This window comes from Gymnodraco acuticeps, unplaced genomic scaffold (genome assembly GCF_902827175.1).
Source record: "Gymnodraco acuticeps unplaced genomic scaffold, fGymAcu1.1, whole genome shotgun sequence".
NCBI lineage: Eukaryota > Metazoa > Chordata > Actinopteri > Perciformes > Bathydraconidae > Gymnodraco > Gymnodraco acuticeps.
The window spans coordinates 2,409,862-2,437,206 of NW_022991513.1; the positions used below are offsets into that span (position 1 = coordinate 2,409,862).

The window sequence follows — 27,345 nt, forward strand, 5'->3', positions numbered from 1 at the left end:
ATAGAATATGGAGTAATTGTATTATCCAGGAAGAAAGCGACATGAAATAAGCAAAGATTCAAATGCAGGTGCAATGGCATTCGCCAATTGATAATCCATCAAGTGTAGAACTCTCTTGATTTTACATACATACAGTGCACTTATTTCTGCAGTTTTTCTGCCACAATTTATGTGAATAAAATAATTGTTCAGCTCTTGTAAGTAAATTATGGCAAATTTCAACTCATTTTAGGGTAATTTCACGTATTTATGATTTTATATTTCCATTGGAAGATGGGTCAAAAAGTTGGACTCAAATCAAGCACTCCAGTCTCACCAGCTGAGTATTTTGTTGATTGCTGTCCAGGGGTGGAAGAAGTGCTTAGAAAGTAGAAGTACCAGTGTAAGAATACAACAAATGTTACTCTAGTAAAAGTACAAAAGTATTTGCATCAAAATATACATAAAGTACCAAAAGTAAAAGTAGTTAATATGCAGAATGGCCCATTTCAGTTTAATATAAATTACATGTTTTGATTCTAATTATTTATGTATTAAAGTGTTATCAAAGCTGGTAAAGGTTAATTACTTTGTACGCTGCAGGGTAGCTTGTGGATTTTACTCCATGTTACTAAAGGACTCAGAGAGACACGAGGAGAGTTGGAGCTTTGATGTCAAACACTGATGGTTTATTTGGAGTTTCGGCCGGAGAGTTGACAAGACAGGTGGTGTGTCACGAGTTGACACAGCGGTTGCCAAACCATTTTCTGAAGAACTCTTTCTGTAGCTCGAGGTTTTATCTAGTTCGGAGTGTAATAATCAACATTCTTCATCAGTGAGACTAAACAAATATGGACCCTGAATCTAACTAGAGCTCTCGTCCATAGAAAAGAATGTGCGCCAGGGAACCTTCGTCCCTGAACAGTAAACTACCTCATGACGGCTTGTGCTCTGTCATAGACTGGCAACAACAATGCGCCCAAGCTGCTCCTCCTTAAAAGAGATAGCAGCTATACCCATAGATAGACTGTATATATAAAAGCTATACCCAAGGCCTTAGACCTATGCCATGGGAAAGGAGACAGTGAGAGAGGAGAAAATGATGAACTGTGTCAAAGGTTGAATACCTAGGCAAATTATTCCCAAACAGTGTTGATTATATTTCACAAAATCTGCAAACTACAGATACATGTAGTGTAGTAAAAGTACACTTTTTACCTCTGATTTGAAGTGGGTTAGAAGTACAAGCAACAACATGTAGATACTCAATGTAAAGTCCCCCAAAATGTAACACAAGTGCAATACTTGAGTAAATGTACACAGTTTATACACCACTGTTGCTGTCAAATATTAGTGTGGTGCTTATGTCTTGCTTCACTGCAGAGTCAAAGCAGGTGCAGCTCGCCCTCTCCTGGATGGAACACATTACAACGTGCTTTTGTCACTATGGCAACACATGTTTGAAACTAAAGGCTTGACTCTCCTGAGTGCTAACTGCTATGCTAGCTAGCTTCTCAAAACGACCAAACATTTCCCTTATATCTGAGTAGGTGGTGCAATATAAGATGGTGAGTAAAGCGTTGTTTAATATAATTATAGCAACCATGTAGGTTTGTACTGAACCGACTACAGTTAGCAGCTATCGCTTTGAACATCATATTGTTGCTAGAAAAAGTATACTCTGTTTACTCATTATGCAGATTGGCCAATTGTAGAATAGTAGTATATCTATGTTTTGAAGATAATTATTTATTAATTTAAGTGCTATCAAAGATGGTAAAGGTTGAGCATGTTTTAATATCTTTGTAAGCTGCAGGGTGAATTGTACTCCTTGTGTAAATAAAGTGTTTGGTAAGTAAATAAAGGTATCAATTAATGTAGTGTAGTAAAAGTACACAATGCACCTCCTAATTGTAGTGAGCTAGAAGTACAAAGCAATACATAGAAATCCCCAAGAAAAGTATATATACCTCAAAATTGTACTTAAGTAGTAACTAGTTACTTTACACCATTGGTTGTTATTAATGTTACATTAATTCAGCAATGTTTAAGAAATATGCTAGTGTGAGTCACTTTTAAATAGTTTCTAATGTTTTGAATTTTTACAGCCTCCCAAGAAGAAAGGATCAAGTAAAAAGCCTCCAAAGGCGATGACTCCCACACTTATTGATGGCCTTTCCAAAGATGAGATGTCCAAGGAGCAGGTCAGAGCTGACGTGTGTGTGTGTGTGTGTGCGTGTGCGTGTTTGAAAGTGCTGAGGGATCGTGAGGGATGCTTGACTGCTCAATTGGATAGGTGGTGTTTAATAAGTGAGCTATAGTATTGCACTTACATACAGCTAGAGGTTTCCCAAAAGACACAGAGTGGTTAAAATCAAACCTGCAGAGGCAGAGATAGCCTGACTTCCCTAGAAAGGGTTAAGTTAACACTGGATACTACTGTACCCATGTCACATTATCGTCACAACCCCCATCCCACTAAAGGCCTGTCAAGCTCACATCCCTGAGTTTGGGGCAAAAGTACCAGGATGTCCTACTATATCCGTTCACATTTGCAGTTTGCAAGCTATACATCCATGAAGCCAGCATGCTTTTCTAGTAAATTGTATTGTACAGCCTGAGTAGCTCACTTTAACAGCAAATTGGACTTTAACATGTTCAATATATAATCTGCCCCTTTGGGTTAACAACAACCTCTCATCCACACTGTCTGGCTCAGATGTGTAAACTAAAATATATTTCTGTATTTCAGCTGGAAGAACATATTGTGCGCCTTCGAGAGGAGCTGGATAGAGAGAGGGAAGAGAGAAACTACTTTCAGCTTGAGAGGGACAAAATCCACTCGTTTTGGAAGATCACAGAAAGACAACTTGAGGAGGTCAAGGCTGAGCAGAAGAACTTTGATAAGGACATAGAAGAGGATGAGGGGCGCCACCAAGTAGAGATCAAGGTGAAGTTATTACTCAAGTGTTTTGCAGCTCGACATGCTAACACAGAGAACTTGTATGGAAGAAACCTCCCTTCATATGCAGGTCATTGCTTACTGAATCGCTTTATTAAATGCGCATTTTATTCATTTTCTGCACCAGGTCTATAAGCAGAAGATGAAGCACCTCCTGTGTGAACATCAGAACACCATCTCTGAGTTGAGAGCAGATGCTTTAGTCTCCACTCAGGCGGGGCAAAAAGAGCAAGGAGAGCTGGAGGCTCAGCTTCATAAGGACATGAGGGCCATCATGGTCGACAAGCAGGAACATGATAATGAAAACCTCGTCAAGGAACTTGATCTGGTTTGTAGTTCAAACTTTTGTTATTGCTACACATAAAGATCTGTTGAAGGAATATTTTTCTTTACTCTGATTTATTTAAACAAGTAAGCATACATCAGTTTTGTTGTTATTTCAACAGACAAATGCTGAAGAAATTGCTGAAATAAGGGACAGCTTGGAGAAGAAACTCGCAGGTAAAAAAAGCTAATCTCATTTTGATTTGAATGCGTCACCCAGTGCTGTAAAAACTCAATTGGAGCTGTCTTTTTTTTGTCACTAATTGAGTAGGAATCCAAGCCAAGTATGAGAAAAAGATGGATTCACTGCCATTAGAGCTGTACAACATGAGGAAACAAGAGACCAGTCAGAGAGAAGCACTTTGGAACAGACACATTAACACTGTTATAGAAGACCACAACCAAACCTTTAAGGAAGCTAAAGCTCTCGTTGATAGCATGCCTCAGGATTTGGATACGAACAAAACAGTCAAGGTATTTATTGACGCATTATACATCTTTGTCAGACTGAAGGCAAATACATTTCAGATGTTTTGTTCAGGCTCGATGCTGATTTTTTCTTTTAGTACTTATTGATTTACTCTATAAAGTGGAAACAATTATCAGGTTTTGTTTTATTTACATGGAATGTTTAATTGTTTTTTCTTAGCTACTAATAGAAGCCATGAAGTGCAAACAGAAGCAGAAGATACAGGATTTGGCCGATCTTTGTGACGATAACAAACGTCTCACTGAGCTTCTATCCAACGTCAAAGAGAAAATTGTTAAAAAGGAGAAACAAATCCATAACTATACAAAGAAAACGGTTTGTTGGTTACAAGGATCGTTGACATGTGTTAATACCAGTGACCTAATCAGTAGAAGCATAGCATACTGTACATGCGCACAAGGTCAATCTTTGAAACTGTTTTTGACAGGATTTCTATGAAAAGCTAAAAAAGAATGAGCTGGATGATCAGAAACGGGAATGTGAAACTATGGAACAGAAATTCAGCAAGGTAAGATTGAAATTGAGTTGCGCTGTCATGTAGCTCAAATGTTGAATGTGGGTCAAATGCTAGGGATTTCTTTTGGGTATTTATGTGAATGTTTTTGCATTTGTTTGTGTGTGAACGTCACACAGCTTCAGCAGGAAAGGGATGAGCTATACAAGACTTTCACTGAGAACGTTCAGAAGGTGCAGCATAAAGTGAATCTGAAGAGCTCGCTGCTGGAGTTGAAGCTGGAAGGCCTGACAGAGAGCGTGGAGAAGACGCAGGCTCAGCTCTTCTCTGTGATTTCTGCCTCTAACATGGACCAAACTGCCATTAATGGGGTCTCTAACAAAATTGAGGTACATTTCCTTTAAAACAGTATGTATATCATGCACGTTGCATACATTGCACGTTTGTACAATACTTTCACAGTAACATGTTTTTGTTTGTAGGAATATCTTGACTCCAGTAATAATTCCATCAAGAAGTTACAGAATAAAAGAGCTCAGATTTCCAAGGTTAGTAATTTCTTTATTTGCTGTAATGCATATTTCACAAATGATGATATTCACTTTGATGCTGTCGTGCTGTTCATACTCATGTGTATCCGGCAGGCTCGTAAGGATTTGCTGCTGACCTACGAAGCAAAGCAAAGATCTCTCCGTGTCTCGGTGGAGGGGCTTTGAGTTAAACCCTTTGAGAGCAGTCTTGCCGGGAAACAGTCTCTAACAGGACTTGGAACTTGGATTTGCCCAAAAATGGGAAGTAATATACATTGTAAGAGTTAACAGCAAATCATCTCTTTTTTTTGCCTCTGATATCATTTGTCTGACAGCTTTGTCATATTTTATATTCATACAGACACACAATTAATATCATCATGTTTTCTTAATTTGAAAATATATATTTGGAATAATGTAGTTATGAACAGATAGGAGTTTACCCTCGGTTTAAACTAAGAGGTCCATCATGCCCTTTGTTCAAACTGCCCTCCGAAGGCAGAGAGGAATAACTGCGGAAAGACTGCAGACAGAAATGTTGTAGTTTTCAAACAGACCAGCAAACTGTAACACATACAAGTTTGAATGCCTTAATTTGTCGATTTAGTTGACTTCTTAAAGTCATTGTCATAGACCAAAAATAGTATCTAAAAGCTACTCCTAAAGGAAAACCTCGTGCCTCTCCACAAAATGTCTTTCTTTTGAGCTAGTTTGTTTAAGTATAGTCTTTTTGATTATATATTTTTCCTTATGATCCTTTTGCAAATGGTTCATATGGATTTAATACATTTTTATTATCCTGTGTGTCAGGCCAGATATTCAGAAGTATAACAAAATGTATATAATAATTGAAACTAGGATTAAATAGTTACTGAAAATGTGCATCCTAAGTGAATGTTTAAAGAAAGGGTGTGATGTTTTTTCCATGGTAAAAGAGATTCTGGTCTTAGCTCAGTTTGAGCCAACATTTTAGTTTTCACTACTAGTAGTAGTAGTATATTTTTGTTGTAATGAGTCACTGGATTTAGCTTCTAATGGAGATTTGCAGCCATTTCACTTATTAATCTAAACTGATATAAAGTAAGGAAAAACTAAATGAGTTGAGAAAATGTGCAACAATTTCCCTATCTGTCAAGAGTATGAACTAAGCTCTGGGGATGACATAAAGTTATGTTTTAGTTTTATCTCCAACTAACAGCTCACATCTTTCAGGGATACATAACATTGTAAAAGCATTTTCATCAAAACACATTTTCTGTTTTGGATAATCTGCTCTATTTCGGTCATTTGTGCAATCTGTCTGCACTTAAAAAGTGATGGGTTTTATATCAGGCTTAGAGGAAATATAATACATACCTAAAACCTCTTTAAACATTATGTCTCATAATTACAGAGATGATTGTCTTTTGTGTCTTTATTATGCTTTTTGTGTTCCCTGGATGAATAAATAAACACGAAAAATGATTTTGGCTTTCATCATCACTCTGGAAAACAGTACAGGTCATTCTCAACAGTAGGTAACATTCATTTAACAAACAAATACAAATATGACTAAGGGACTGATCTATCAAATTCTAAATCACAATCTGATTTTTTGTCTAAGCACTTAAGATATTCATTTATATCGGGATGTTAAGAGCATTCCATGGAATATAACAAAAAGTGTATCTCGAGCCGGTTTCTCAAACTTACCTACCCCACCTTTAAGGTTCCTTGTTAGATTTAATGGAAAAAATCTGGTTGCTGAAAAGCTGTGTTGGAAACTTGTATACTAGGCAAGGCAAGGCAAGGTTTACTTTTAATGGGGTAATTTGACGTGTTGATGTTTTTCTACTTCCATTGATGGGGGCAAACAGTTGGAGTCAAACCAAGTATCCAAATCTCAACAGCGAGTTTCACCAGCAGATTTCTTCCCTGCCTGAGTTTCCAGCAGAGACAGGAGAAACGTATAGGGGGGTCGGGTTTCTCATTGAATATTCCTGTAGTGAATCGAGCCCTGCAGCGATGAGTGATCGCTGTTCTCTGTGGTATCAATAATACAGGAGGATGTTATTGTCCCTGTGCAGGCCACAGTATCATACAGCTAAAGCAAGTGGAGGGAGGGGGGGGCCTTTCACTGGGCCCTCTTGGGTTTCAGGCCCGCAGACAGGGGTCTGACTCTTGGGAGCCGGCTGCTGCACACTTGCACAGGGCTCAATTGTAAGTCTACCTGGCGGAGGGATAAATGTGTCCAAACACTGACAGCCTGCACAGTCTCTGTTGGCCCCGTCCCCGTCGGTAAGACTACACCCCCAACCAACCCAGAGTCACAAGATGAGTCCCAGCTGAGAGATGGCTCAATAGAGAATCAGTCAGTGGGGGACATCGGACAGTTAGAGAATGGGATATATTTCCTGGGTGTGATTAACATGATCCAGATTTTCACCTTGTTTGAGCACCTAGCTGAGTGCTGTGACCTTCCTATAGCCTCGAGGTGGCCCAAAATACTGGACTGGAACACAAAACCATATTTAACAGATACAAATACAAAATTCCCCAAATACTGAGGAATATGTCCAGTATCTCCCTTTCCCCCCCGCACATTGTCATAAAAAGCAGCCATACTGTAGCAGGGCAAGATAACTCTTGAAATATGAGGTCAATCACCAAACCCCAGAGAGAAAAAAGTGCAGCAACCATCAGCTAAAAGCACAGAGAGTTTGAGGACACAGGTGGGAGGGGTGCAGAAGAGAGAGTGAGAGGTAGAGAAAGTCGGAGTGATGGTGAAACAGAGAGTGACACTCACAAAGAGGTCAGCTCCCAGTGTGTTGATACGGCTGAGGAAGACGTGCTACCAAAAGCTTAAGGGGTTCTCAACGAAATGATGGATTGTAACTTTTGGTGAGTTCAGAAATTATTCTAACCAAATGTTGTGACCTCTGGTATTTTCTTTATTATTTGTTATTACTTTACACTGGAAAACATGTATCTTTGCTATTCTTGTCAAAATAATCTCCTAAAGAGCGGTTTCTTTAAATGTATTTTAGTTTCATACTTCATAACTTTTATACATGGTCAATTTTCAGCATCACTTCCCTTTAACCTGTCATCGATGTTGAGTAAATTAAACGGTAAATTACTGATGCTTGTTTTAGTAACCGCGCAGTGAGAGTGGTAAGGTGATGTGGTGGACGGTCATTAACTTTTAATATCCCCTCTCTCCGTAGAGGTACCTTACTCCTTGAGTCCTCCCTATTACTTAAATGAAAAAAGCAGCACCTATTTAATCACAAAACTTTGTGAAATCATTAGGAATAACAGCCTGAGGAAAAATATGTGACACCACTGTGTCACTTTGTGTGCTGCCATGAGATGAAGATGGCTGAGAAAGGGCCAGGGATGGCCACTCTTACATTCACCAGCATCATCGTCTGTGCTGTTTTACTGGGGCAAGGATCCCCTGAGAAGACAGGTGAGTGCATCACCAACAATTTAGCTAAATAAAATATTTAGTTCTTTATTACAACATGTGTTTTTTACATGATGCTGGGTTTAAGCTGTATCTACTGGGACTTTTTCAGAAGGTGGTAAAAAGAACCAGAGAGATGCCATTCTGAAGGAAATCCTTTCAAAATGGAGTGCAGGAAGTGGCTGGAATCCTCAAAAAGCTCCCCCAGAAACAAACAGTGAACAATCGATGCCCCCTTGGGTAAGGAATATCATGGGGGGCCTAAAGACACTTGGCCTCCTCCCCAGCAAGAACCTGCCTTCGTTGAACAAGCCATTTGACCGGCACCGTCTCTCGGGGTTCCTCTACAACATCTCTCTGTACCTCCAGGAGATGGGTGCTGAGCTGGAGGAGGCCCCCGCGGAGCCAGACGAGGAGCAGCTGTGGGAGAAAGTGCTGCATTACTTCCTGCAGTCTGAAGGCAGCGCTGTACTGAACCAGTGGAACGACCAGGCGCCACCTCGACCCAGCATCAGAGTGCAGGACTGGTTTCTGTCCATGCGGGGCAGCCCTCACTGGGACTGGCTCCTGGGGCTGCTGCAGAGTCTCATCAGTCTGTCGGAGCGGCAGCCCCAAAAGCCCCTGTTGTCTTTCCTATCGCAGAACTGGAGGACAGTGAGTGCTGTGTTTGAGGCTACACTTCAGGCTCTGCTCAGTGGCACCTACGGCCAGGCCAGTGCAGGCCTGCAGGGCTTCATCTGTGCTCTGAAGGGTCACAGTGACTGTGCCTTCAATGTCAGCTGGCTCCAGCAGCTGCTGCGCTTCCTAGAAACACGCAACTGGAAGCCTGTGGTGAGTCTACACCCAGCAGGGGAAGGTGCTGAACACAGTAGGAGCTCAAGTGCATTTGGACGATTTAAGCCCTTCAGCCTGCCCCCTGAGGCCATGAGGCAGGACGGGTTGTCTGGTAACGCATCTGTGGAAGACGCAGAGGAGGAAGATCCAGACTTCATCCAAAGTTTCCTGCTTCAGGCGTTATCACGTTCAGGTGGAGGAGAGAGAGGGGGCCCAATGGCACAGAATAATCTGGCTCTGGTTCAGACTTTGGATGGGCTGCGGAGCGGCCTCCTACACAGGGTGGGTAGTTCTGTCTACAGTAACCTGAGGAAGAAAGTGTTACAAGTTACCATGGCACTGCTTGATGATGTCAGCAGCCTGGTGGACGTGCCGCAGCCCAACATTCGGGGCCGGTGTTCAGTCGGTGAGTATGTGGAGGAGTTTGCCCTCAAGGTTATTTTGCTAAATCATAACAGAACTAAAAGTTATATTAGAGTTATATTATTACACTTCTCACACACATGTGATCATAGATTGATTAATTTCTTACATTTCCGTGTCAATGGCAAATCCTCATGATTGCAAAATTACAGCTCATTTCAACACTTCTAAACAAAATATTTTTGCCTTAACTCCCAAGCATAACAGATAAATACTGTTACGAAAAAGGTGCCCTGAAGTAAAACTCAACTTTTATTGACATCCAGCCAAAACACATCAACAAAAGTAATCTCTTATGTCCTCGTAGGCAGGAGAGGAAAACAGAACGTGAAACTCATTCTTAAATTCACCAAATAACAAAACTAACAAATAAAGTCTGTCCTTCTCTGAAGTGGCATTCAATCTGCCGGTCTATAGGGATAATGATTATGTTCCTGAGTGTTAGTCTGTGTCCATAGGGTGCTTTTACCCTTTTTTTCTCTGTAATTCACAAGTTCTAGTATATCATAGAATAATTCATTAATTAGGAAAAGGCATCCTCCCATTTTAGCTTACATACATAAATGCTGCTGCAGTTAGATACACATATCTATATCATAACTGTATGCTTTGCTTCAAAGGATGGTTGTGGAAAAAGCCATGATACTTCAGACATTAACTAAATAAAATGCTGATTCAAACGTAAAGAAGTAAATCATGCTTTATTTTGTGTTATTCACAGAGAAAAAAACAATGTAAAGAGCCTCATAAGTTTGGCCCTGGTTTCACCTGAAAGAAGACAGTGACTGACACTGCTTTAAAATCTTTATAATCATCCCGGCCGGTGAAAGCATCTGTTGATAGCTCAGCTAATCTCTTTATCCTCCCATTGATGTCGGTAACATTATATCTCGGGCATTGTTAGCTGAGCAGGCATGGTCGTGTACTGCAGGAGCTCCCAGCTGCCCTTTTCCACCGCTCATATACTCTGATTATCTGTAAATATGTTCTTTTCTTTTGTCTTTTTGAAGGTGACCTGAGACAACTGATCTTATGGTGAGATATCTTTAGGAATATAACCTTTTGTGTAATTGAAACCACATATTTGACTAAGCATAACAATTGTTTTTCCATTGTTCTGTTCACACCCATGCAGGGGGATAAAGCATAATGTGACGTGGAACACTCAGGCTTTGGGCGTTAGCTCCCAGGGTCTTCCAAGCTCACTGCCTTTCCTGTCCTGTCCCTCCACGGAAGGATATGAACAAAGATCACGACTAACACCGGCACACTCATCTCCAAAAACAGGCCCATCCTCACGAAAAATCCCAGATCAAAAACACCTTCACGACCTCCCTACCACACCTGAGCGCTCCCAGCCACAACAAGGCAGAAGAAGAGAAAGCAGCATCCAGCAGAGAGAAATGGAGTACTTCACCTCTATAGAAATCCTGGAGGCAGCGTGTAATGAATCCATCCCGGGGTTAACAGGCGTGTCCAACTTCACTGTGTTCCTCTACTGTAAACTGTTTGAAGGGGAAAACGGGTCAGTTGATCCTGCTGAGGCCCACATGGGTCTCGACCTACATGCTACGTGCTCTGATGCAGCTTGGTACCTGTCTGCTGCTGAGGAGGACTTCCTCTGGGTTCATGTGTGCAGCGAGTACTTTGCCCATGAATTTAACAACACAGTCTGTGCCAACTCGTCTTTCTGGCTGCAGAGAGCACATCAGGTAATGATAAGAGATAAGATAGAGCTTTATTGTCTCCTTTAGGAGAAATTTGTCTTGGGCATCGAGATAATACACATAAAACATTCAGGTCAATCAGTCATAGATACAGAACAGAGATCACATATCACATGGCAAAGAAACAAACAAGAAACATACAGGTACAGCACTTTCCCTATTGCACATATCCCTATTGCACATACATAATCAAATATTGCACTTTTCCCTATTGTATTTATACATAAATCAAATATTGCACCTTCCCTACTGTATTCATACACAAATCAATATTGCACTTTCCCTGCACCTATGCATAGTGTCCGTCAAATTGCACATATCCCTATTGTGTCCATACCTATTTACACATAATGCACTTCCCCTATTTAACCTTCTCGATTGCACAAACTACACTGTAAACATTGCACCTCACAAAAATTGTTTCTGACTGTTCAGCAGCTTGATTGACAGCGGAACAAAGGAAAACGTATACCTGTTCAATTTACAGTTTGGTAATCTATACCTTCTGGCCTCGGCAGCAACTCAAACTCTCTATACAGGATGTGTTTGGGGTCGCATGTGATTTTACGGCCTTGCTTTCTCACCATCTCCTCAAATATCTCCTGAAGAGAGGATGGTGGAAGCATGCAAATTATTTTTCCAGCCCTTTTTATCAAGGTCTGGAGTTGTGATTTAGACTTAACTGACAAGTTACCAAACCATGTTGTAATGAGCCACCTTGTGATAAAGGTGTTCTGGGAAGTTACTATTAAATATCTGTGGCACAGTTAGGGTCAGGGTTAATGTTAGGTGTGCTGAGAACATGCTCACTGTTAGGGAAGATTCTTTGAAATCATAGCTTTGCAGGCTACAAATGACTTCAGACTGAAATGATTTGAACTTCTCTAAAAGGGAGAAATCATGTTTGGTTAAAGCTAGAAAAAGATTTAAAAAAGATAACAAATAATTCACATGGTACTGCCAGCAAAAAAAGGTAACCCATTTCAGGTTTATCTCCAAAAATGCCACCTTGATCTCAGGGGATATACTCCCCAAAAATTGCCCACTACCAACAAATTATTAACATGCATCTTTTTAGACCATTCGATTGATTTGATTATCATTCCAGAAAGAACATGTACATATAATGTTGTGTACATTAATGGTCAAAGGGGTTCAGTTACAATAGAAAATTAAAAAAACATGTTCTTTCTTTTAAGACTCTATAATGTTTGTAGTTTCAGCACAAAACATGGCAACAATTTACTTCACTACTCCAATACCACACTTGTTATGTATTGTTTTTCACTCATAATTTCTTCTACTTCATGTTTACTTATTATATCATTATTATTTGCAGGCTGCTTCTACAAAGGACTACCATTTTTTTAACCTGAGTATAGATGAACTGTGTGTGCAGCTGCCGAGTGAGGCAATAGAAAGCCCGGTCCTGGATGATGACTGTCTGGCTCAGCTGGGCAGCGGGTCGCTCAGTGCGCAGGCCTTCAGACACTGTTTCCTGCCCAACAACTCTGTCCTTATCTCAGCTCTGTGCGGGAGAGAGTCCCCGGACTCACAACAATCCCTGCCAGAAGAAAGCTGGGCCGCAACGTACTGCTGGAAGATACTCAACATCTCCCATGAGGACAACTTTGAGGAGACTTGTCAGTACAGCGCGTGGGCTGTGCATCATTTCACCAACTCTACACTCCTGGAGCTCTGTGGGCAGACACATGGATTGAGAGAGTACATTTGTCTTAATGTCACACTCTACAATACACTGTCAACATTAATCCCTCAGTTTGCTGATTTCTGTGCAGATCTGCAGGCGGAATTGGAGGGCAGGAAGTGCCTCCTGCAGAGGTTTTTTGAAATGCTCCCGGCGCCCTATGAGTTTGACACATCGCAGCTGTGTGTGGACCCGGCTCCTCTGCTGGTGGAAGCTCTGCACAAGCTCAGTGTGTGTGAGGTCGAGGGGGGGGAGCAGGAAGGGTTTTTAGTGGCGCTGGGATATGTGTTGAGGGTCCTAGACTTCATGGTAGGCCTCTCTTCGGGCCTGGATGAGGGGGAGAGAGAGGCGAGACAAGGTTTGGGTCAGGCCATCCTCCTCTCCAGTCTCCTTGACAACACACCCTGGGCCGCACTGCAGCCAGAAGCACAAAGGAGCATCCTTCACACCGTGGGAGTCTTCCTCCGCATGGAGCAGAACGCCACTCTCAAAGAGGACCTACTGAGCTGCTTCAGTGTAAGATAGCTTACACTCACACACACACTCACACACACACACACACACACACACACACACACACACACACACACACACACACGCACAAACACAAACACACAAAGCAAAGAGTAACTTGTTTTTTCTGTTACATCAGCCCGTCCTATGGGACCTCATCCAGCGGGACGACAACTCGTCTGCCCTGAGGTTCCTGCTGCAGGTACTGGCCTGTGCAGCTACTTTCCCATTGAACCTACACAATATCTCAGCTTCCTGAACTTTATATTTAGATTAATCTCTTTATCTTTCCAGGAGTACCTCCAAATGCCCAGAGACAGCATCCGCACTCTTGTGATGTCTGCAGAAAAAGATGCTGTAAAGAGATTCATCTCCCACATGCATCAGAGCTGGGACCAGCTGCAAGTTGAGACCGACCAGGTTTGTCCTCAAACTCTGAAGAAAAAATGTATATGGACAGCTCAACCTAAAATGTTATCGACAAAATTATACCTCTAACCCGCAGTGCTATTTATCAAACCTCAAAAAAACTAAATATAGTTTTTCAGGTTCTTGACCACAAGACGTGAAGTGCCATTTAGTTCCATTATATTCATAAGAGAAGGTACAAGTCTCTACAACTTGCAACAATCAATCCAGATTAAATAATAGCATCACTGGTAAGAGAAAGAATGTCTTTTTTATTTTGTGGCAAATTGTGAAGTTGAAACCTTTTGTGCAGGTCACTTTATTCCCTCAGTTTAGAGGGATGCTCTATTGCCTTTTCTTTGCTCTCTCTGTTCTAAAAAAATCCATTTCACGACCCATGCATAGTTAAAGAGGGCCAAATTGAATGCACATCAGTTTGTGCCCCGCTCTTTTGTTTTCTCTGCCAGGCGTCTCAAAAAGAGTTGCAGGCCATGGAAACAATGACCGCTGCTTTCATCCATAAATTCCCCCGAGTGACCCCTGAATTGTTCGTGGACATGTCTCAGTTCATCCCCTTCATGTCTGTTTCTGATATCATGAGCTTCCCAGCATCCCTGATAGTCAACGACAGCGTGTGAGTCACTGAGATAAGAAATAGTTGCGTTCATTTTTTATTTATCTTATTCTTTTAGTGCTTACAGATTCTGTGTTGTTCTTTAGGTTGACAGCCATTCGTGACCACAGCTCCGGGATGAAGTCGCTGCAGAAAAAAGCCTTTGTGAAGAGACTCCTGCAGTCCAGTGTGGTTGGGGATGTCCCAACATGGCCACCATACTTTCTCAGTTCAATCCTCCCACTTTTGCCTTACCTCCCAGTCAGTCATTTTCAGCAGCTGACAACCAAACAGGTTGGCTCTCTTTCACAGTTCACAGACATGGTCAGACGATAAGTCAATTATTGTTAATATTAAATATGAACAAGGGAGAATCAAATGCTCCTGGAGAGGGGCATACAAGGAAAAAAGGAAATAATAAGCCATTGCCTTCATAGATCTCACTCCAGTTATGGAAGATGTGGCAGTGCTCTCCACCTTCATTACATTAAACCATCACTCAGTGGAGAACTTATTTAGATTCTTTACTTAACCAAATAGCTACTTACACACTTTAAAAATACTTTGTTACCAATATAATTGCTGCATTAAGAATGTTACTTAAGAACAAGTTCGTTTGGAATAGCAGATGATGTTTTAAAATATAGAAAGATAGCAGAACATTGTCACATTTGAGAAGCTGGAACCATTATTTAATACAAAATGTTTTTCTCAATGTACTAATCGTTCCAGCTCTGTATACACTTTTGTTGATAATTTATAGCGAAACTTATACAACTTGTTTTTTATAAGCATTTGTATGTGTTGTATGTACGAATCAGAATTAGTGGAGAAACTAGTAAATTAAATATTTGTATGCTTTATTTCCGTCTAGCTTACTCCTCTGCTAGAGTTGCTAGGCAACAGCAGTCTGGATGGTGTAAGGGGGCGCCATGTGCTGCGGACGCTCTTCAGCAAGAGGAATAATTTTACACGTGATGACATACCGAGGTAAGACCCAGAAACTCTCTCTCTAGTCTCGCTCTCTCTAGAGTGCCAAAACCAAAGTGCCAAAACCAAAGTGCCATCCCATGTGTGTTGCAGGTTAGGAGTGCTTGCCTGTTACCTGGATCCAGGGGAGCTGGGATCATTTCTCCAGGACTCGGCTGTGTCCTCGGCTCTCTGGCAGCAGCTGGCTCAGTGCATGTCCAAAGGGTTGGTCAGCACCAGCGGCAGGGTGAGCAGCAACTGTTCATGAGTCCAATACATCAAATCTGCTTTAAAACAACGTCCTCAATACTGACTATGTCTGTTAAACTATGTTTCGTGGTCAGCTGTCCTCTTGGTTGATACCCGCTGCTGAAGCCCTGAACGTCAGCAGCATGGCCCCTCGGGAGCTCTCGGCCCTCAGCGGTCTGTTTCCTCAGTTAGGAACTTCCTTCCTGCTGTCGCTCCCCTCACAGCAACTTCTGGAAATCCTCTCACAACCAGGATCACACAGTTACTCCCCAGCACAGGTCAGCAGGGATATACTTTTCATTTTTCATGTGACTTCTTGTCATGTTTTAGTATTAGTCAGGTCAAACGTGCTTTACAGAGTGTTTGAAGAAATGCAGGAATGTTCAAATAGACATACATCAGAGAATATTAACAAAGACATATTATTAATACAATCAGAGTGCCACAACATTCAATTTACAACAATGAAAGTTACACACAAATAAAGAGCAGAATGTTGTTGAATGTACTCTTAATGATGAAACTGTTTAGGCTTTGGAAATCATTTGATTGGGTGATTCGATATTCGAAAACCAAACGTTTTGGGTCAAATAAATGTTTGATTTCCATAAAAATGATTACATTTGGTTAACAAATCAAAAAAGCATTTTCTCTAAGATACTACATGGATCTAAGATTCAGCCTTGACTGTTACATGTACTGTGAGGGTTTTCCCAGAACTGCAGACAATGCTTGCCAAATTTCTAATGAAAGAAGATGATAATGTGTGAGATATGTGACCTTTACACGATAACATTTCTATATCGATGTTTGAATATCTCTTCATTTTTAATGTTCCCAGGCTTTTCAAATATTATACAAAATATCACAGAACACCACTGTAAGTACACAGCTTTCAAAATATATTTGCTGCATTTCAGCCCACTGCACTTTCATCAGTGTGTTTCTCTCTCCCTGGCAGCTCACTGTAGACCAACTGTGCAGACTAAGGCCGTTATTCTCGGGTCTCTCCCCCGCTGTGCTCAGAGACCTCCAGTGGCCTGAGATCAGTGAAGCTGCCCACTGTCAGTGCTGGAGCACCATGCTAATTGAGTTTAAACCCGGACATAGAGCCATGCTATACAATGCAATGCAGGAGGTGACGCTGCTAATATCTGTACAACACTTCTCTTAACTTTTCATCCCTCCTTATAATTAGCTTTGGCTCGTCTGTTGTCACATGAGGATTAGATTGACAATAGAGGTGGTAAGGTTAATTTCCTTCCTGACAGATAAATCTCACAGGGCAAATATGACATTAAGTTAATTAAAAAAACATTGGACTAATTATCTAGCTAATTTGGTTTTCCAGGAAGTGTTAATTTGATCCACATATGTCGTCCTTTTTTATGTTTACTTCAAAGGCTTCTTGGTTTAAATTCACCTCCTTGTATTGTTGTGTGAGTTAACAGGCTCTTCACAGAGACTCGCAGAACATCATTCAGCAGGTGAACTGCCTTCTACCATGGCTCCCTCTGAGGAAGCTGACAGAAACTTTAAATGGGGAAACAGTTCTGAGAGATGTTGGCCTGTACAGAGACGTGCGCTGGTCGCCACAGCAGGTGTGCACTTTACCTTAACCTACCTTTGTGTGCTGTTTCACACTGCATTGATACAACAGCAATGGGTTGGTGGTTCTCTGACTAAAGAAGAACATGTTACCAGCTTCGGTCCCATTAATCTGCAACTCATTAGATATGCTTCAGGTGAGCCTTTCAGGATATTAATACTCCCCACGCATCAGCTGCCATCAAGCTAATTAGTTTGGATGTAATACAATGGTGTAGAGGAGTGTAGTATAAATTAATAATGGCTTCCTTAAAGGGATTTTGTCACAGCCAAGAGTATATTTCACCTCCTGTTCCCGGCCTAACAAGACCTGAGTCAAATCAATAAAGTTTGCCCTTTTCAGTGAGTGGCTGCATCGCAGTATACTGTGACACTTAATATAAAACCAAAAATATGATGTTTATACAAACCAAAAGTTTAATCTTTCTATACCTTGCCATTGTGTTTGATATTTTGGAGACATCTGTGTGATTTTAAGCAACACGTCAACCACACTGTTGTTCCTTCAATAATTAAATTCAATACTAATCTGAATTTTTTTAGGTTTAACCCAAAACTCTTTGCACCTATTTAGAGAGTAAGTTAAGTTTATTAGGTATTGCACCTTTCATATAATGTGCTTTACAAGAATACAAATAAATAAAAATACAAGGTAGTGTATCTGGTGGGCTACATTAGTGATGTAAAACCTATGTTGAATTTAAACCCAGACTACATTTTTGCTGTGCAGCTGGAGATGGATTTTAAGCAAACCAAAAGTTGGAGACATGTTTCCACAGCTTCAACAGATAGAGATACTTTTTGTTATACCTAGGGGCACAACTCATGTCACAGAAGCAGTACACAATCGCAACCACCCTGAACAAAGAATAGAGCACAGAAACACACATTAACAACACAAGTAAAACAAGAGTTACAATTAAAAAGTGTTCCTTTTAAATATGTGCATACAATGTGCAAACGTTTGTATGGTGTGCAAAATTAGTTATGAGGTTGTTTATCGATGAACAATTCTTCATCCACTCTGGAGTCCAGACTGAGGCATTAGAAGAAAGTGTTGTGGAAAGGGTTCATCCTTTAGAAACATGTATTGGATAATGCTGGCTTGTATGGGAGGGTTATGGGATCATTACAAAAATGTGTGAACAATATTATATATTTTCTTTGTCGTGACAGGCTCAGCTTCTGTTCAAAAAGATCCATACATTTAAAAACATTACCCACAAGATGGTGAGGTAAGTTGGATGAATTGCACCAGATCCTTGAGATCATTGGTGTTAATCATGATGTATTTGAACTTGCAAATTGAACACATTTCCAGGTGTGATACTCATCCAATAAGCAATTTAAATACAACTTATCTTTTTACTTTTAGGAATCTGGGTAATATTGCCAGTGGCATGAGTTGTGACTTTTTGAGGCTTTGGATCAACGATACAGATTTTGCAGAGCTGCTTCAGTTTGTGAGTGAGCTCCCTGGAGGCGTGAGACCGGCTCTGGTGAGGAACAAACACTTCAGCACCTCTCAAAGTCTTTATTATAGTCTCTGATACGTAACCATGATTCATGAATGTGCTGTTTTCACATATCAAATGACAATATTATGTTTGATTCTAACAAGTTCAGATGTTCTGTCTGTGTTTCCAGAGAAAATGTATTGTAGAAGAACTGAGGAAACAACCTGAGCTCGACCTCAGTGCTTTGAGCTCTGAGTTTGCTGTAACTTTACCGTATGTATCTCTTTTTAAAACGTAAATATTTCACCGTTTTTGCCAAAATAACTGCTTTAACACTTCTGCTCTGTTCTATTTCAGCGTGACAATGATAGAGGATCTCTCTAATGTGTCCTTCAGAGCCATTCTGGACCACATTCAGGCACACTTTGAGGATTTCCTCAGACTGCCATATTACAAGCAGACAAATTTGGCAGAGAAGGCCGTAACTGAGCTGGTAAACACAAACAAAACCCATCAAAATACTGCATTCATTATCTGCGTATCTTTAGATGATGTGCAGGAGTTGACACATTTCTTAAAATAGAAAAGTGATCAGAAACCATGCTGCATGTAATCTATTAACATCCTTATGTTGGAACAGAAATCCTTAATTAACCTCAGGGTATTTAAGATGCTAAACTGGCACCATGAGCATTCAGAACAAATGCTATTTTTGGTAAAAGGAAATTAGCGCTTGCCTCTGTGATGGTGACTCATGTATTTGGTTTGTTTAAACAAACTGATGTGGCAGAAAGACCACAGCATTTGTTTTTTTTCAGGCTATTTCAAGAAAGCACTCACGAACAGACACAAACAGAGAACAGATGGAGACAGAGATTCAGAATATAACCTGCTTCATCCTCTCAACAGCATGTCACACCAGTGAAGTCATATCAGTGTGAAATCCCTGTAATCCAGTCCTACTGACAGTGTGATGCTCTGCAGGGCTCTTTTCAGGCTCAGGGGGAGATTGATGGCTCCACTCTGGACGTCCTCGGGCCTTTACTGCCTTTCCTGGACCGGGACAGTTTGGCTCTGGTGGACAGAGCAGCTGTGGCTCTGCGGCTCGAGGAGATGAGAAGTTTCTGCCTTCCTAAAGACACTCTGAGAGAAATGAGTGCCCTGCTCACAAAGAAAGACCTGCTCGGGTAAAAACACTCCTCATGTCCTGGTTATAACACCTGGGTCAATAAAATGTTAAGATATTGATTTCAAAAATTATTTTAAAATAGTGAGTTATAATAGCAACAGCTATCTGAAAATGTGATGGTCATGACACCTATGTCAAAAGTATGTTAGGGGCTCATTTCAACAGTTGCCTAAGATATAATATTTGGTCGCTTCATATTTTTTCTAGACATCTTTTAAAAAAACAAATACACATTTATATTTTGATGGTGCACGATAAAATATATCACAGTTCATCCTTAGGTAAACATGAATGTGTGTAGTAAAGTTTCATGGTAATCCACCAAAAAGTCATTGAGATGTGTCAGTCTGAAACAAAGTGATGGACTGACAGGGAGTCCCATCCATACAACCGTAAAAATCATAAATAAGTGAAAGCAAGTATTCGGTTTATACCTTTTGATTCCTATCCTCTAAAACACATGAAATTCCATATAGAAAACTTGCTTGTAAAACATGGTTTGCATACATCTGCAGTGATAGTAAGATATGTGTACTCTTTGCCAGGGAGCCGTCTAAATGGCAGGTTGGGGATGTGGAACATTTGGGCCGGCTGGTGTTTTCTCTCTCCACAAAGCAGCTTAACTCCATCCCTCTGGTAAGCACCTAAAAGCATCAACCCAGGGAATTAATGAATCTTAACTGCTTTTCTAAGACACGGCCTGATCATATGTGTTTCCCCTGTGCAGACAGTGTTGAATACAGACACAGTGGAGCAGGTGCTGGAGGGCCAAAGTCTCTGGGAGGACAGTGTGGTGGGCGGAGTCTGTGTTGCTCAGTGTGTGGACCAGCAGCGGCAGAAACTGAAGACTCAGAGTCTCATTCGAGGGATTGTCAAAGCTCGGAGCAGGAGGGCCAAAGGTTCTCTGAATATTTCTATCTAAGCTGGCATGATACTGTGGCTTATGTTTGGTGTAAGTTTTAACAGAGTGTTAAATTCACTGCCGTCTCTTTGTGCAGTGCCAGTCCCAAGCTGTGCAGACATCAGAGGGACGTTTCCTTCAGCTTGGACCTCCACTCAGCTCAGCCGTATGTCACAGCAGGATCTGAATCAGTGCGTAGAAGTTTTTGCTCAGGATGCTTCTCTCAGCTCTGAGCAACGCCGAGCACTCTGGGTGAAACTCAGACAGGTCAGTAAAACTGTGAAAGACCACAGGAGGTTTAGAATGTCTCAAATATATTTCTTCACCCAAGCATTATCTTTATTGTTTTCTTTATAAACGCCCTAAGGCTGAATCAGCCCATTTCTCACCCCCTCCCCACTACCACCACACATCCCCTATAACCCATGCATCCAACCAGTATTTTCTCTTGAGTATATAACTATTCTAAGAAAATAAATTAAAAAAAACAGGGGAAAATAAGAAATTACATTCCGGGAATTAAAAGCCCTTGTGAATAATTTTTGTGCGGGATAAAACAACAACAGCAATAATAAATACAAAGAAACAAATGAAACAGACGTAATTCAGAAATGTTAGAAAATAAACCCAACTATTTTAAACTCACCTGATTTTTCCTTCAGGTTATACATAGTCTTTTAATGTTGTATACATGACACTTCTTAATTCGTCCATCTAGCAACTGTAGGTAGATGTTCATCTTTGTTGTGTTTTTTCACATCATCACCTTTCCCCCTCGCGGTATACAGTAGATATTGTTCCCATCAGGCCAATCTGAGTACAGTATAGGTACAAATTCTAATTCCACACTGTTAAAACACTAGGTTACAGGTAAAAGCGCTGCATTGAAAATGTTACTCAAATAATGTAACCTGTGACCAATATTTTAGCCTACATTATATTATCAGATTAAGAGCCCAAAGTGACACCTTCAGTGTTTTGTCCACCAACAGTCCAGACCTCATAATTATGTAAACACATGTAATTGTGGTGTTGGTGTGATTCTGCTTTCTTCAGTCTCTTCCTGGCTAGTAGTTGCCAACCATGAGAGAGATTACAGCAGAGTAAAACGTTTTAACATCAACATAATCTGTGGTTGAAACATGTTGTGGTTCTTCACTCACTGCAGTCCTTCGGTCCGGTGAGAGAGCTGGGGGGGGATCAGGTGCTAGCTCTGGGCCCGCTGGTGACTGAGATGGGAGACAGAGAGCTGCACGACGCCAACCTCACAGACCAGGGAGTGTTGGCACATCTGGGGACACTGACACACTGGAGCCCAAAGAAGGTATAGTATTTAACATTCTGATGTACAACTGGAAGTAACGGGAATTATCTCCTCATAAACACTTTGGTATTATTAGTATGTGTTTAATGTTTCTATCTGTGTTTTTGTTTAAAGATGAGAGCGTTGATTTTAGGTGTGATGCGGAAACGAAAACTGAAAGTGGAGCAGTTAACAGCTCTTGATCTGGCAACGTTTGGCCATCTGATGTGTGGCCTGTATCCCTCAGAGATCAGAAGACTGAGCGCCTATAACCTCAGGTCAGTCCCATACCTAAAGTATGCAGTGTTGTGCTAGTTACTGAAAACCAGTAACTAGTTACCATTACTAGTTACTTCATGTCAAAAGTAACTCAGTCACTTTACTAGTTACTTACACCCAAAAGTAATGCGTTACTGTGAAAAGTAACATTTTCGTTACTTTGGGAAATGTCTCCCATTAATGCCCTTATCGCCTTCATTTCAGTACTGTTATTGCATTGGAGAATAATACAATCTGTTGATCAACTTGACATGCATTATATGCAATCTGGATTGCATCGATATTAGCTGGCTTTCCATTTTTGTATATTCTTTCTCCAGGTAGTTGGAACAAGTGTTCCGTCCCATATGCCGTGTGCCGCCCGGACATGCTATCATGCTAACTAGCTCCCTGAAAGCGGGTGACTCCACTGTAGCAATAGCCTGCATGTGTTCTACAACATACCGTGCAATGGCTTTATCGACTTTTCCCTGGCCAGCAGTCCCTTGGTTAAAATCCAGCCGCTGTTGCTTAGGTGGAGGTGGAGTGGCGTCGGCTGAGTCTCTGTGGTCTTAGCTACTAGCTTCGTCCCAGCATGTTGTTTTTGCAGATGTTTTAAGAGATTTGAATTACTGGTTTGGGCAGTAGATAGGATCTTTGACCCGCCAAGACACAACTTACTTTTAACTAAAACGTTCTTTTCTTTGTGCTCGACAAAAGTGAAATAGTGAGAATATCTCCAGGTGGAGAAACTAGACTTGAGCTCCGCCGCCGCCATGATAGTCTTGTTAGTAAACAACACAAACACGCCCACAGCCCGTCTCCGCATGTGACACAGGAAGTATCTAAGTACATTTACTCAAGTACTTAAGTACAGTTCTCATCTCTGTTCGCCTGGCTGTTGACTATATAAAAAAACTAACGCAGTAACGGAGTAACGCACCATGTAGTAATGGTAACTGAGTTACCGAATATAAAAAGTAACGAGTTACTTGTGACGCGTTAGTCCCAACACTGAAAGTATGTAAAGTAAAGTATGTAAAGTATGTAGTAGGTAAATGGTTAGTGGTAAATGGACTGAATTTATATAGCACTTTTCCATTCTTTACGACCACTCAAAGTGCTTTTACAAATACAAGTCAGCATTCCCCGGTTCACACAGAGGCAGAGGCCACCATACAAGGTGCCATCTGCATGGGGAACAATTTACAAGACCAAACAAGACCAAATAACACGCTATAAAAGAAGGATCACACTCAGCAATATGTAGTCAAAAATAATTGTAACATATATACAATACAGGTAAATGGCATCAAAACAAAGATGAACATATACCCAGTGCTAAAATCTTAAAAAATACATTTACTAAAGTACTGCACAGGTATTTATTTATATATTTATTTCCATTTGAGGCTATTTTCTATTATATGATTCTGCAGAATGAGTACATTTACTTATTATACTTTAATTACATTTGAATGCTTACACTTTTCTACTTGAATGCAGGACTTTAACAGAGTACTTAAACACTAAGTATGTCTGTTATCCTTAATAAGTGATCTGAGTACGTCCACCACATACAGTCCAAAGATGTGACGAATACTGCACCTACACAACACTACTGAGCAGCATTGATAAAAAAGTATAAATCCTTTAAATTCTATAACAGAATTAGTTGCTTTAGATTTCAGAGAGACATTGATTTAACATCCACCTGCCTACAGTTGCTAAACAACAGGAGGCTTGTGTGCATTTCTTAGAAGCACAATACTCATAAAACATTCTGCATACCCAGAGGAGGATAAAGTGCTAAATCGTTTTCTCACACTGCAGTCTGGCTGCCCTGTTCCTGCGGGAGACGTCCCTGCCGTGCACGGAGCAGCAGATGGAGGCGTTGACAAGCCGCTTGTCCAGACCTGAGGCCTTTGGTCCACTCAGTGCTTGGGGACCAGAAGTTTTCACGGAAATTGGGACAATAGCAGGTACAATGGAACATAATTTCCTTCGGGTATGAATGTCTTTGTGATAAACCTTTTCTTAAATTGTTTTAAGTGAGGAGGGTGCAAGCAGGAAACGACAGCTCCTGGATGGAAAGTTGCAATTAAAAATATCCTTGAGCGTATACAAGTTTCAACAAATGTTTATACTACTTGTGATTTTACAACAAGAAGATTATTTTCTGACTAAACATTGTTTGTGTCTCTGTCCAGTGGGCCTGGAGGACATGGTGCTGTCAGCTCTGGTACAAGAACAGGTGGAGGGAATCTCACCTGGAGCCATCGCCCTGATGTCCCCGAGAAAAATGGCAGTGAGTGTGAACCACGATTCTATGGCTAATTAATTCAAGCTAAACTACAAGACACTCAATAGCTTCATTATAAAGGTGTATTAATTACATGTTTATTGCACTAATGGCAAATATCTCATACTTTTAAGATATGACATTTTACTTCAACAACAATCAAAGCCTTATAAAAGTGTCAAAGAAATGAATCAATAACTTTTTTGACTTGTTACATTAGGAAAAATAGGGGTATTTAAAACAAATAAATGATGGTTTGATTTTATTTTGCTGTTGTGGGGAAAAAAGTACTTAAATTCTTGAAATAACTAAAAGTATAAATCTACTGTATCACTGAGAAAATACTCCACCACAAATAAAAACCTTACCCAAGTATACATTTGAAGTATTACCAGCAAAGTGCACTTAAAGTTTCAAAAGTAAAAGTGTTATTTCCATATCTATAAATTAACCTTTGTCTTTGTTTGATGTATCTTCTCTCTTTTTTTGGCAAACTAATTATACTAATTTGTATATTGGATGGTTGGGAGGAAGACAAAGTCAGAACAGAAAGGGATTTTTTTAAAGAGGTGCTGGATCCTTTACACAATATTATCGAGAGTGTATTTTGGCATGATTTAAATAATAAATATCAAAGTTATTGTTAATACCAGTATATCCCAACACCCCTAATAGGTTCATAAGTGGCTCCTCTCGAATGACAGTATCTTGTGTGTGTGCTGTGTGTGTGTGTGTGTGTGTGTGTGTGTGTGTGTGTGTGTGTGGTGTGTGTGTGTGTGTGTGTGTGTGTGTGTGTGTGTGTGTGTGTGTGTGTGTGTGTGTGTGTGTGTGTGTGTGTGTGTGTGTGTGTGTGTGTGTGTGTGTGTGTGTGTGTGTGTGTGTGTGTGTGTGTGTGTGTGTGTGTGTGTGTGTGTGACAGGTGGTGTTCAGTGCTGTTCAGATGTCGTGGCTGAGTGCGGAGCAGGCGTGGGCCGTCTCCGAGGAGCAGTGGGCAGAGCTGGACACCGAGCAGAGGCACGCTGTCGGCCTCGCAAGATATGAAGGAGACGTACTGCTGGAGCTGAGAGGTGTGTCTTTAAAAAAAACATCAGGAGGATCACATTTATTTTTAATAACCTCCTTCATAATGAGGTTGTCTTGTTTACTTGATGAAATGTTTGTGAGTGTATATCTTTTATATTACTTGTTTGCACTCACAGGTTTTTACGAGGTGTAAATAAGGTGATAATAAATGCTGTGTTTCTGCTTCCACAGGGAGAAACTCGGCTCCAGCAGCAGACAGCTTCTCTATCCGCTCACTGGCTCTGTGCCTCTTGTTATGGCAACTCATTTAACAAGTTGGAATGAGAGTAATTGTCCCTTGACCTCCCTTGGTAACAACATATTTGTACTTCAAATAAATATTTTGAACTGTTCTGTTTCCTTTGTGAGTTGTTTCTTTAATTTACATCACTCTTGATTGTGCTCTGCTGCACATGTTTCTCTTTTATTGCAGCTATCCACTTGAGAATAGATAAGTGTATGAGATCATGGTACTATATTTAATATTCTTTTGATAGAACAATTATAGGAAACAATGCAATAATACACGTTTGTGTGACAGAGAACAGGGCTTTTGAAACGTTACATCATGTGTAGTCAAACAAAAACACTTGAGATTGTATTTTATTGAACTAAACAAAATGTCCCTTTACCTACAGACACTATGGGATGATAAACAACATTTTAAATCTTTCTCACATTTATTTCTAACATGATGAAGCACTAACTACCTGAAACTCTTGAAGTGCAATATCCTTTCTCGTAGTGTCTTCTATACTTCCTGTATGTTTGTAGCAAATATTTCATCTCCTCTGAGAGATTATATAATGATTGCTATATTTAGAGTACAAACTGAGATAACATGTATCTGTTTTTTAGCATTAAAAACGTCACGAGGGGATAGATTTAGTATCAGAACTGTTATAGACTGCCAATCTGTAAATCTGATGATTTACTAATCCCTCCTGATGCAGACATAATGTGCTTTCCATGTTTTGAGAACTGCGACACTGTGATTGGACTTTAAGTGACAGCACTAGTCAAGTTACAACTGCTACAGTTTGTCTATTTGTCTGTAAAAAAACATCTAAATTAAAAACACAAATGTTTGCTCTTACTGTAAGTAATTAACTGGGAAAGTCTCATGGTGGTAGCTTTTAGTGTTTATCCTATTTTCATTGTGATATATTTTTGTTCCATTTTTAACCTGAAACGTTGATGATTAAACAGCGCCCTTTGGTTTATGTGCGTAGAATGAAAGAGGTCAGATTACCAACCAGGCAAAGCAAGCAACTGCCCCGAGATGTGGAACCTACTGCTGCAGGTCTCCCTTGAAAAAGAGATCATTGATCTCAATGGGATTTTACCTGGATAAATAAAGGTTTTGAATTGAATTGTATATTGGGAACCAAAAAAGCCCCCTAAGTTCACTGCCTGTTCATTCTTCTTTTTCAATTATTTTGTTATAGAATCTGACCCACTAAAGTACTATACCTATAAGGGCAGGAGGGAAATATTAGCACATGTTATAGCTTTGTGTTGTACAGGGGCTCCTTATGAAAATGTAATTTTTGTTAACTGTTGAACCAATAAGCAGTTATTGGCCACACATGTCTTATTTTCAATTATTAGTTTTAGCACTGTATGGCCTTACA

General features: G+C 40.5%; 2 protein-coding genes across 4 annotated transcripts; both read left to right on the top strand.

The window, feature by feature from the left end:
- Positions 1–872: 872 nt before the first annotated feature.
- On the top strand, positions 873–6,203 carry gas8 (growth arrest-specific 8). Of its 2 annotated transcripts, XM_034197019.1 has the most exons (11): positions 873–1,547; positions 2,088–2,183; positions 2,732–2,929; positions 3,069–3,269; positions 3,388–3,442; positions 3,537–3,739; positions 3,915–4,070; positions 4,183–4,263; positions 4,389–4,598; positions 4,692–4,757; positions 4,854–6,203. In XM_034197019.1, exons 1-11 carry the CDS (start codon positions 1,545–1,547, stop codon positions 4,923–4,925), a joined length of 1,341 nt encoding a protein of 446 aa, XP_034052910.1. In that variant the 5' UTR covers positions 873–1,544; the 3' UTR covers positions 4,926–6,203. The 2 variants fall into 2 exon arrangements, with proteins under 2 accessions (XP_034052910.1, XP_034052911.1); XM_034197020.1 differs by lacking the exon at positions 3,915–4,070.
- A 2,820-nt stretch (positions 6,204–9,023) lies between these two features.
- LOC117533321 (stereocilin) lies at positions 9,024–26,025 on the top strand. 2 transcript variants are annotated; one of them, XM_034197006.1, is made up of 28 exons: positions 9,024–9,427; positions 10,455–10,479; positions 10,580–11,156; positions 12,511–13,395; positions 13,532–13,594; positions 13,687–13,812; positions 14,268–14,434; positions 14,521–14,707; positions 15,288–15,403; positions 15,497–15,629; positions 15,727–15,909; positions 16,473–16,511; positions 16,593–16,769; positions 17,083–17,232; positions 18,416–18,474; positions 18,615–18,738; positions 18,887–18,969; positions 19,054–19,189; positions 19,681–19,883; positions 20,431–20,521; positions 20,613–20,784; positions 20,884–21,053; positions 21,955–22,110; positions 22,225–22,367; positions 24,181–24,329; positions 24,558–24,655; positions 25,569–25,716; positions 25,904–26,025. In XM_034197006.1, exons 1-28 carry the CDS (start codon positions 9,112–9,114, stop codon positions 25,981–25,983), a joined length of 4,956 nt encoding a protein of 1,651 aa, XP_034052897.1. In that variant the 5' UTR covers positions 9,024–9,111; the 3' UTR covers positions 25,984–26,025. The 2 variants fall into 2 exon arrangements, with proteins under 2 accessions (XP_034052897.1, XP_034052899.1); XM_034197008.1 differs by lacking the exon at positions 16,593–16,769 and having other exon boundaries at positions 9,313–9,427.
- The last annotated feature ends 1,320 nt before the right edge of the window (positions 26,026–27,345 follow it).

Coding starts and splice junctions, on each gene's coding strand:
- gas8 (XM_034197019.1), top strand. Junction 3,740..3,914: donor ATACGAACAAAACAGTCAAG/GTATTTATTGAC, acceptor GTTTTTTCTTAG/CTACTAATAGAAGCCATGAA. Junction 4,264..4,388: donor TGGAACAGAAATTCAGCAAG/GTAAGATTGAAA, acceptor AACGTCACACAG/CTTCAGCAGGAAAGGGATGA.
- LOC117533321 (XM_034197006.1), top strand. CDS start 9,112: ATGAGGCAGGACGGGTTGTCTGGTAACGCATCTGTGGAAGACGCAGAG. Junction 15,404..15,496: donor ACACGTGATGACATACCGAG/GTAAGACCCAGA, acceptor TGTGTGTTGCAG/GTTAGGAGTGCTTGCCTGTT. Junction 16,770..17,082: donor TATACAATGCAATGCAGGAG/GTGACGCTGCTA, acceptor GTGAGTTAACAG/GCTCTTCACAGAGACTCGCA.